The 11909-nt window shown below is 33.7% G+C and overlaps 1 protein-coding gene across 1 annotated transcript; it reads right to left on the bottom strand.

Annotated features, from left to right (window-relative positions):
- On the bottom strand, window positions 1-11907 carry LOC123672110 (DDB1- and CUL4-associated factor 11). The gene is made up of 10 exons (XM_045606101.1): window positions 11762-11907; window positions 11065-11139; window positions 10909-11013; window positions 10698-10860; window positions 8588-8734; window positions 7793-7974; window positions 4412-4751; window positions 4190-4351; window positions 3987-4093; window positions 1-683 (listed from the first exon to the last, which is right to left on the bottom strand). Exons 1-10 carry the CDS (start codon window positions 11762-11764, stop codon window positions 540-542), a joined length of 1428 nt encoding a protein of 475 aa, XP_045462057.1. The 5' UTR covers window positions 11765-11907; the 3' UTR covers window positions 1-539.
- Window positions 11908-11909: the final 2 nt, after the last annotated feature.

The following is an 11909-nucleotide window of genomic DNA, read 5'->3' as shown; positions in this document are numbered from 1 at the left end:
TTGCCTTCATTACATATCAATTATATTTTTATTTACAGACTATATACAAACATATAAAATCAAATTTCTTTTTATGGTACAATTAATTTACATAAAGAAACGGAAGAGTTAAATGGTGGTATTGACTCTAAATATTTGTATTTGTAATGATACAACAGAAATGGTTGTTACATGGAAACTCTTCATTTGGCCTTATAGTAATTCTACGACAGAATTAAAAGATCATTAAGTTCAATACTTGAAAAAATTTGAAGAAAAATTTAAATCATATAAAACGAGAGAAAATTTCAAAAATTATGAATAAAAGTTAATCTTTCTTTTAATAACATATTAATATGTTGTATCAGATATAAAAAAAGATTCTGATATGAGAGATCTTTCCATACAATATATCCAATTAAAATTAATTCAATGTTGTAAAATTTAAATGAACTCCCAATTCTATTTATAATTCAGTATAAGTTCTGACGATGGCCCATAATAAAACTAGGGAAGACTGAACTAATCCATCTCCTTCGTAAAGAATTGAACATTGAATGCTATGTGTAATTGTCTTCAATATTATCGTCAATATCACTGAAGGCTAATCGAAAACTGCGATTATGGCAGGAATAGATTAACGTGGGTCCTTCATAATTGATATCTTCATTGCTGAATATCCATCTCTTCACATTGTGATCCCACTGATAAATCAAATATGTCGATTAATGGAAGGAAGGCAATTATAGAAGTATAATATATTAATATAGAAGTCAAGTATAATAAAGAAAATTAAAATTGAGGTAATAGGTATTCCCAACAAGTGCGGAAAGTAATACTTTCCGGCACGAAACTGCCGCTGACCAAACGACACAAAGCGGAGTTCGATCAAGCAGTTGAGTGCGAGAAAGACACTTTCCGCAAGAGTTAGGATCAGCATTTTTTTTTACAAACTCATGAAATAAATTGAAATTCAAAAGATTTGATTAATTATTCATATAGGTATGCATAAATGACAGTGGTAATTATGCATGTCGTTGCCATAGTTATCTCATTTTTTTAAGTTAATTGGGCGTTCGGTGCATAAGACATGATAGAATTTAATTGATTCTTTAATACTTGCGTTGCGGAAAAATAACCTGCTATTTTTTTACCGAACACAGTGCGAACGGTGTGATTTATCGAAAGTTGTGACATATATCGAACGCAAAGATAGAATAATAATTATTCTATCTTTGCGTTCGATATATGTCACAACGTAGACACACAAGTATAGCTATTATTACAACTAGGGAAATATGAATAGTATATTTCCCGAGGTTGTCAAAGTTACATCCCGAGGGCGGAGCCCGAGGGATGTATAGACAACCGAGGGAAATGTATTCATATTTCCCGTGGTGTAATCAATAGTTTTTTTCTGATTGAAACAATCTGATAAGGAAAAATTATTATTAGATTGTATATTTTTGTAATAATTAAATTTTTAACGTTGCTATGGGCCATGTTTCTGAGAATCTTGGTTGACTGGTTTCATTTTGACGTCTTGTCAAAAATAAAATTAATGAAAAAATGTCGAACTACGTCGAAACTCAAGCGGCAAAGGCCCGTGAATCTTTGGTTCCAGCCAAATCTCAAGCTGCCTACAGTAAAGAGTACGAATGCTTTCAGGAGTGGAAAAGAAAAAAATTGGTGGACGGTGTGAGCGATAGTATTTTGTTAGCATATTTCCAAGATTTGGTATGTTGCTCTGATTCTTGTTATTCTTGATGTATGATTAATTCATTCGATCCCCAGTCCCAGAAATATTCTCCAAACACGTTATGGCCGAAACTATCGATGTTAAGATCAATGCTACATTTGAAGGAAAAAACTGATGTCAAATTATTCGATGAAGTCGAAGCATTTGTTAAGAACAAAAATAAAGGATACGTTCCTAAAAAATCATCAGTGTTGTCCCGGGAGCAGCTCAAGACATTCTTGAGTGAAGCTCCTAATGACGTTTTTTTGATGTATAAGGTAAAAGTTTCATTTTGATTTCCTCTGTTGATAAGATTTTTACATTCATAATTTTGAAGGTTGTTTTAATAATGGAAATCTTTGGCGCCTGCAGAACACGAGAGTTGGTGAATATGCTATCTTCAGATATCGAAGATCGTGGTTCGGTAATCATAATCAAAGTCTCAAAGACTAAGAATGATATAAACAGAATATTCACTATAATTGATGAAGAAGATCTGGGTGCTGCTCGTTTGGTGAGGGAGTATTCAGCGTTGCGCCCGCAAGGCGTTCTTAGGTTCTTCGTAGCTTATAGGAATAAGAAGTGTACTCTTCAGCCTGTCGGCAAAAATACCTTCGGAAAAATTCCGAGTAAGGTTGCTGAATGGTTGGGTTTAGATAATCCGAAAACCTATACAGGTCATTGTGGAAGACGAACATCCGCGACATTGGTTGCCGATGCGGGAGCCTCAATGACAACACTCAAGAGACATGGTGGTTGGAAAAGTTCGTCTGTTGCAGAAGGCTATCTGGCGGACAGTATGCTGCACAAAAATAAGGTAGCGAAGATGATAGCAGGTGTGGAGGGTGAGCCATCTGCAGCATCACAATCTTTGAAGACCGTTTTGGGAGAATCGTCCGAGACTGCTGCTGCAAGGAATGTTCTCAAGAAAACTGTAGTCTCGTCGTCGAATAATTATGAACAAGATATTTCTTCTTCCTTTGTATCTGGTGGAAATACTTTTAGTGGAAATTTCAACAATTGCAGTTTCCATTTTGTTACTAAATAAAGAAATAGTTTCATATTTCCCTAGGGAAATATGAACTGACGTTTCATATTTCCCTTGGGAAATATGAGTGTGTTATGACACATGGTAACTAAGGCGATATAGCTCAATATTGGTTCGATCAGAAAAAAAATATTTTTGTTTTCGCCTCTATGTCCACATTCTTTAACCTTGAAATCTTTGATCACTTTAATTTTCTTCAATATTTTCATCTTGATTTCATGGTTTTTGAGTTTCACCATTATTGGTGAATTAGCATTTTTTCCCATTCTGTATACTTCCTTTAGATCTTCTTCTCGATATTCCACCTTGTCTCAATAATTTTGGACACTATATCTCGAGTATTCTCATCATCTTGTCTCGGAACGCCCGCCAATACAAGGTTATCATTTCTTTCGCTTTGCTCCCTATTATTCAGTTTAATCTCCATTTCCAACATTTTCTTCTTCAGATTCAGATTTTCTCATTTTACAGATTTAATTGGTCAATGAAAGTATTATGAAATGGGTCGTTAGAAAGTTAGTTATTAGAAATTATTATTTGGCAGTTTGAATATAGGTTATTTATTTTTTATTTATAAACAGAGTAGTGTAGTTGGAATTCAATATGTAGAGTATATACTACACTCTACATATGGATGCAGCTAACTGTAATCTCAATTTTCAATATAATAAAGAATAATAATAATATTACTATTAAGACAAGCATAAAGGCAAACAGATGAGAAATGCTTTTTATAATGCTTCATCGAGTAGCAATAAAACCATATTCAATATTTCAATTTAAGACCTCAGAAATTATTCATTCAAATTAAGTCAATCAAAACATTGTTGAAGTTTAAAAAGTTTTATTTATCGGTATTTCGGTCAGAATTCGGACATCCTCATGGTAATTTAAGTACCAGTTCCAGTGAACAATTAATTTTCTCATTCATAATATTTTCAAGCACTTTGCTATTGAGAGGCGAATCTTTCAAATATGAAAACTTATCCACTCATCATTTCTACCAACTATTCAGTATGATTATGATATTCCAGCTAAATTATTCTATGACTACACCAACCAAATTTTGGACTAAATTTCATGAATCTAGGTTCTCATTATTTTACAAGATTTTGTTGGTGTAGTTCATTGAGTCTTCTAGCTGGAGGATCCAATTCAAACTTTTTCTCAAAGATTTCTAAAAATTTGTTATAAGAGATAATGAACCAAAAATGAACTTACGGAAGTAGACATAAACTCCATTCGCTTAGGATGCCAATGAACATCCCTAACACATTTCATATGAGCTTTATATTGTTGAACAATATCACCAGTCAAAGCATTGTAGACTGAAAAGTAATGAATGTATTGAATAAACCTCATAAAATTCATAATAAAATGTAACACCTGAAAATTCCACAATATCCCAAAAAAAGATAACTTACCAACCACACAACCTGCACCCCCTCCAGTATAGATATATTGTTGTCCAGTGGTTTCTACAGGTGAAAATCTACATCTGATCAATGTTTTGGTAACACAGTGACCCCTATAAGTCATTACGGATGTATCAGATGGAAGTTCTAAGTTGCAACTGGAAGATGCCACTGAAAAAATATTGAAAAATAAAATAAATCAGATATTGCAGTATGTATTCATATATTTACATTTTTGTGGTACCTCCTGCCATCTATAATCCCAATTCATCATATCAACTGCCATAAGAGCAGCGTGAGCATCTTCTTCTTTAGTGAATTTTCTTATATCCCAAAGCTTTATAGTTTGGTCTTTGCTGTTAGATATTAAATATCTTCCATCCTGTTTTGAATCTAAAAATGTTATGCCATCTAAGTGACCGGCCAAAGTACCAACTCCAACACTTAGGTTTTCCCTTAATGTTCTTCGGTCCCAAACTTTTATCAAGCCATCATCACCAGCAGAATAAATAATATCGGATGACTCATCAGAATAGGTCACACAATTTACATCATAATGATGGGCTCTAACCTAAAAATGAATGAGGAATAATTTATTTCTAACAGCCATTTTTGAGGCAGTCTAAAAAATAAGTATAAACAATAGTATACTTTCTAAAGGTTTCATGGCCGGCAAGCAATATAGTTATTGGCAGTCACACAAATTTCAACACTTAGATAATATCAGTTTGTTGAGCAGTCCTATAACGACAATCCAAAAAGAAATAAAAATAATAAGTCCTTTATTTTCAACAGTTAAACACCCAATTACAGAAAAAAATTAAAACTAGCAACAAGAAAAACTATGCTATAGCGCAAAAAGGAGAAGAAAAAAAAAGAATTCAGAAATAAATTGACAATATTGAGTCCCAAAAATCTAAATACGTGACATACTAACATTCAATATTGAGAATTAATATAATATTTCAAGAGCAAGGAAATAACCGTATACCAAAAATTCAAAATACAATCATATACATTCAAGAACACTCAACCTAACCCTATTACATATTTATCGACAATATACGCCAATGAATCAAAGTGAATGTCACACTCTCTCGCAACTGAGTTGAAAGTAGACTTCACGAACCAAATGGGGGACTGCAGTAAAAAATTTGTTCTTGGTGTATCCAAGTGAAATAAGTACACTGTTTCCTACTGTTTTGCATTGGTTTTTATAAGAATCTGAGACACAGAATTCCTCTCCTATCTCGCAGCGAAACCACATTGAATCGACTCAACAATACACCATGGTCGAATCCTCTTGGTGGATAAACCTTATCCTCCCTCCAAACTTCAAGAACCTTCTCTGAACGGCCTCAAGGTGTTATTGATGGCAAAAATAAATAGGATGCCAAATAATGCTGCCATACTCCAACTTGCTTCGGATAAGGGAATGAAAGAGACTCAAAAATGTTGAAGTATTACCGAAATATTTGCCATTGCGAGCAATGAATCCATATATTCTCGAGGCAGATGCAATAAGTTAGGAGATATGTGGAATGAATGTGAACTTCCGATCAAAAACCACACCGAGGTCTTTCATCTCATCAACACGAGATAGAACTTGTTCCCCAACGAAATATTCACCTCAGCACATCTATTTTCCTTGTATAGGTAACGATGCAACACTTTGAAACATTTAAAATCAAAAGATTATCCTCAAACCAATTGGCAACAATATCTAGCTCGAGCTGAAATTGAACACAGTCTTTCAGATACTGAATTTTATAATATAATTTTAAAGCGTCCGCGAACATCAGATGCGGCAATTCAAAATCATTCACGAGATCATTCACAAACAAAATCAACAGGAGTGGCCCAAGATTAGAGCCCTGAGTTATTCCAGAAGTGGTTATAAACTCAGATGATGGTACACCTTCCAACTAGACGAACTGACGACGATCAACCAGGTATGAACGAAACAATTTGACAAGGATCTCGGAAAAGCTAAACTTGTTGCGCAATTTCGGTATGAGAAAATCATGTGCATCCTTGTCAAAGGCTTTCTGAAAAGACTTTCAGAAGGCTTTGACATATATATTGTATCTATCTGACCACCGAAATCGAGCACTTCGCAAATATGCTGGGAAAATACCGTCAAATTGCTTGCGCAAGATCTCCTTACCATGAACTCATGCTCTTCAATCTTAATATGACTCCTTATGTATGGCTGGATAAACATTATTGTAGACAATAATTTCAAATTATTTGGAGAAGTTGGATAAAATAAAAATTGGTCTGAAGTTACCAACAATGGAAGGGTCCCCCTATTATTATTATTATTTGAACTGTGGTCGTTTTGCTTCGGTGAGCCTTCCGGGAACTGCGACCATGCAGATCTTTTGTTCACTACCTTCTTCTTGAAGAAGGGTCCCCCTTCTTCAAGACTGGTACAATCTTGGCCAGTTTCCATGTTCTAGGAAAAGTGACCTCGCTCAAGATGAGACTGAATGAAGGCGACAGTGCATAAATACAATCTTTTACAATAAAACTTGGTATACCATCAGGACCAGATGTAAGTTTATTTGAGACAGCGACAATTATATGGTCTTGTGTTATTGAGTTGATGCGTATCGCGTCCTGACCACCAGTATCGTATATATCATATGCATCATGGTCCACAACAGGATCATCTACCGAACGAAAATATTCAGCAAAGAATAAGTTTCTCCGCTATGCCTCATCTCACCAGAAATTCTGCAGTTACCTTTCTTCTCACTAATAAAAGACCAGAAAGAGGAGGGATCTTGTATAATTTTTGTCTTCTGAGCTTTGAATCTTTTTCTTGTGATCACAAAAGGCACAATTTGCAAAAATATATCATTCAATATCGCATAAAACATTTACGTTTCTCCAAATCAGATTTGACTTTTTGATAAAGTAATTTCTGTCGAGGTGTTCTATCTAATGAAATTGAGCGATGCGAATAATGAGGACTGTTTCTGAGATTCTTAGAATTTTTGAGAACAGATCGTACATCAGCAGCACTTGGAAGAGTTATTTTCAGTTCTATTTGTAGTTCTATTAGCCCAGGCACGCACCGAAATGGTGTGGTAGCGGCGTGGCAGCCAAATGGTGCGAAGAATTTCAAGAGCACATGTAATATTATGTAGTTAAATGCACCGAAATAGATTGGCTGTGGCACGGCAGATGTGGTGCCAGACGCTTGCCACTAGAGTCGAACATGTTTAATTCTCGTGTGTCGAGCGTGTGGCACAGTAGAATAATTCATATTTATCTATGAAACCAAAGGAGATATTTTGAATTATTTGTAGATTTTCTTCGAAAAATAATGATTTTTCATCATAAAAATTCAAATCTTTCTTGAAAACATCAAATATTCCATATGTTTTATTTGTTGCCACAAAGGATGGACCCAGTATTTACCACTTCTAAACTACTTTGTCGCCATACCGCGGCGATTCCATTCGCCTCTTGGTCACTATGCAGCCACCACACTACAGCCACACCCCTTCGGTGCGCGCCTTGCCAATTCGCATTACTTTCAGGCTACTCACATTGTGTGTCGCGACTCCCTAAGCCTAAGTAGTGATTTTCATGCCAACTCACCTTTGCCACTCTAGTACCTTGTTGACGATCATACACATACAAACACCCATCATTGGATGCTGCTAATATTTCCTTATTATCACCAGAAAAAGCCAATGAAAAAACGCAGAATCTCCTTCCATGCTCTACAAGTCGATAAGTTTCCGATTTTGCCAAGTCGCCGTTAACTGGGTACATATGGACTGGAAAACACAAATTGAACCATTATTAAAAATAATATTTTTTCACTCTGAGAAGATTTCATTACTGTTCACCTCATTATCTCTAATAAGATTAACACTAAAAATCGGTAGTATAAACTCTTCTAAAAGTAATAATAATGTTTGTATTGTTTTTGAAAAAAATATCTACCTTTCAATATGGTCATAACCATTCAAGAATAAAACTAGACTTTTGGAAATGATCATTTTTTAGTATAAGTATAACTATTTATACTGTGGAATAATAAAATTTGAGCATAAAAAATATGAACTCATTTATCTATAACCATGTTATGAATTATTTATGAAGTTCAGATTGTATAAATAATAAAAGGACAAATTGATCATTTGAGTTTTTCATCTGAAATTTCATTAAAATCAACTTAAAACAGTCTTTCTAAATCCATATTTCATATTACCATAGGCCAATTTTTTGTTTATATTTTATATGGCTCAAATTAAATTAATTGTATTATACATATAGATGATAAAAGTACATCGGTACCTAAATTTTCATCAAAATAAACCATATTATTATTAGAGTGATTTCATTGATATTATAGATATGGTTGTATTTGAGTAAAACTCCACTCACTGTTGCTAGACCACGTTGAATAAGCAAAATAATTCTGATCAGGACTGAAAGCAACGTCAAGTATACTCCAGCCAACATCTTTAGCTTGAAATGTTCCCAGTTTTTTATAAGATCCATCATCAGACTTATATAATCTTAAATGTCGATCTGAAAAAGCGAAACAGATATAAAAAATTCAAGTGTATCTTTGTTGGATGTTGATGATAATTATTTCTCAGTTTGTTAAATATATTCATACATATCTTAATTGTGTAGTTTTATATCATTTGATACGAACTGTTTTGTTGAAAATTGTTACAAAAAAATAAATATTAATATATTAACATCAAGAAAAGACAGGAAGAAATAGTGCACGAGTTCAAGAAGTTACGTCAGCTAGTTGCTCAGAGGGAAGTTTCCCTATCTGAAGCCTTCCAGTATTTCGGGTTCCTCCAAGAGTGCACCAAGCTCCAGGAATGGATCAAGGACCAGATGACCAAGTACAAAATTGAAGAGCATGAAGTTGATGTCGAGCATGTGGAACTTCTAATTCATGCCTTCGACACTTTTTACGCTAGTATAATGAATAGCGAGACAAGGCTCCAAACATGTTTAGTTAGCGGAAATGCTCTGATTGAAGCTAAATGCAGCTAAAGTGCCAAGATCCAGAAGATGATTGAGGTCCAGACTCAATGGAAGGATCTTTTGTAGGTGGCTAACATTCCAAATGAACTCTTGGTCGGAGCAAAACAGGTGAATATGTTCAATAGAACAGCTGAAGAAATAATCTCTTGGATTCAAGAGAAAGAGGTTGACTTGGGCTACGATACCAACGGTCAAGATTTGGAAATTATCAAAGATTTGCTCAGAAAACCTAAGGCTTTCGAAGGCGAGTTGCAAGTGGTCAAGGACAAGGTAGATTTTACAGAGCAAGAGGCCAAGAAACTTGTCAAGGAATTCCCAGATACCAATGAGCACATTGACAGCAAGAGGGAAGATACGGTGACAGCTTACAAATATCTTGTTGTGTGCGCAGAGAGGAGGAAATATAATTTGGAGTAATCCAAATTATTCCAAGTTTATATAGACCAAGATATACTGACTTCGATCAACAAGATGTTGGCTAGAGTAACAGATTCCGAACTCCCTCAAAAAGTGTTGGAGGTTAAGTTATTTGTGAAGAAACACAACGAAGTGAAGGTGGCAAAGACAAAAAAATGAGAAAGTTCTACGAGACCGGCGAGGACTACATTAAAAGAAATCTCTTCATAGAGAACATTGCCGAGAAGATTGAAATCCTGAAGCTTGGATTAGGGACTTGGGAGAAGCGAAAGGATATCTAGATCAGAACCTGGACGCTCAGTTGTTCAAGAAGGAGGCGTTCGTATTCGTGAATTCGTTGATAATGTGGGAGGACGCTCTCAAAAACGAGAAACTGGGAGATAACAGCTTGCAAGTGGAAGATCTGATCAGGAAGCATTGTTACTGTTAGTAAGAATTCCCAATTTAATTAACAGAAAAACGTAACAATATGTTAGTTCAGTTGTTTGTTAGATGTAATATGTATCGAAGCCAAGAAAATTTTATAGACAAATTCTTCCCTGGAAAAATAAAGGATTTCTCAGATAAGAAATTGAGGGTGAAAATATAGCAAAAATTATCTAGTCAGTATCCTGACAGAGAATTGTCGTAAAGTGTATTTATCAAATTATGAATTTTTTTTTATAGTGATTTAAAAAAAAAAATTTTAATTTGTTTGTACCACTTAATGATTCACACATTGTTGATTTGTTCATTTAATTTCAGCCTGAGCAAGGCGGAATATAACGCCGAAACGTCGCTTTAGGATCCAAAGGGTTTTATTCAGTTGCTTAAACCAAGATTAACTGTCATTCATGAAATTTAGGAAGAAACGAGAATAGCTCATCACTTTCAATTTTATATTTTCTATATTGTTAAATAGGCAATCAATAAGTCTGTTCAAGTGGCATAAAGACATAAAAAACCTTACAGACAATTCTAATACTGATATTTCATAAAGGCATGAGAGATTACGAAAAAGCATTTAATACATCGATAAATGGTAAGAATGCTATTCAAATTCACAAATAGGAGAGAATCAATAAATTACCTTGAGATGCTGTTAAATATCTTGACCCATCTTTATTGAAAATCCCACAAAAAACTTTCCCTTCATAAATATCCAAGTCAATTGCCCTATTTGGTAAAAATTTGTAAGATATTCTACATTTGTTTCCAAAAGTAAAATTATTATATGGACTTGTTTTGCCAATCTGAAAATTTGAAATCAAAAAAAGTCTAAAAACAAAGTAATTTTTCACCTCTCTAGTTCTTAAAACATTGACCAAATTTTTATGGGTATATGTTCCAATTTTTGGCTTTGCCAAACCAACAGCAGTGTTCAATTCTTCATAAAAATCGCTATGCTGAAAAGAATTATATATGTCAATTTAAAGAAGAAATATCTTGAACTATACCTTCAAAATCTCTTTCCATTTCATATTTTTTCTTGTTATTGATCCTTCCGATAAAGTATTTCTCATTTTAGTCTCCTAAAAAATATTATATTCATTAATAACAAAAACATTTTAGATATCAATCAACAAAATATAAAATTGTAGAATCCTGAATAATTTCTAACAGTATGTGTCCAAAGACTAAAAAGACAACAAGGACTAAGAAACAAAGCAAAATCCGTTAAAGCCCCCAGAAATCAGTCAAGGGATAGAATCTTTTATAATTTTGCAATATTATTTAATGTGCAATAACACATAGTAATTTCCACAGATATACTTAGTTTTGTTTTATTTATAATGAATTTATATGAAGTGAGGACCGAATCCATTAAATATTACAAAATATTGAAGATTCAATTCTACAAAGTTTTTTATGGCTAAGTATTTTCATATTAAAACAGCTGATAAACTAGAAAACGTTAAATAATAAAATCATGTGAGGGAGTTTGTAACAACTCTGTTTTTTATATTAATGAAGAAGGTACAAGAATCGGAATAAATTAGTTTTTTTAGCTTTATATTGAATAAATATTATTTATATATGTCCATGAAATAGAACAGAATGGTACAAATGAATAATAATAATTTTGGAACAAAAGAGCAATTTGAATTGTATAGGTTTATTGCACAACAACTATTTACAAACAGAAAATCGTACCATATTTTCAAATTGTAATTCGACGATCCAGGATCCAGTAAAAAACAACAAATATTATGACATATTATGACATTTAAGGAAAATAAACATTTTTCCAATCTTGTCAAGTTGACAGAGCAGCACTGTTACCAATAAAGCTCCGCCGAAA

This window comes from Harmonia axyridis, chromosome 2, assembly GCF_914767665.1.
Source record: "Harmonia axyridis chromosome 2, icHarAxyr1.1, whole genome shotgun sequence".
In the NCBI taxonomy this organism is placed as follows: domain Eukaryota; kingdom Metazoa; phylum Arthropoda; class Insecta; order Coleoptera; family Coccinellidae; genus Harmonia; species Harmonia axyridis.
This window is presented reverse-complemented; position numbering and strand designations above follow the sequence as displayed.

Bases quoted from the DNA above. Each gene is read 5' to 3' on its own strand.
- LOC123672110 (XM_045606101.1), bottom strand. The intron at 8,735-10,697 runs GTAATTTATTGA...TCGCTTTTTCAG, and splicing joins ATATTTAACAGCATCTCAAG to ATCGACATTTAAGATTATAT. The intron at 4,752-7,792 runs GTGAGTTGGCAT...ATTCATTTTTAG, and splicing joins AAGGTACTAGAGTGGCAAAG to GTTAGAGCCCATCATTATGA.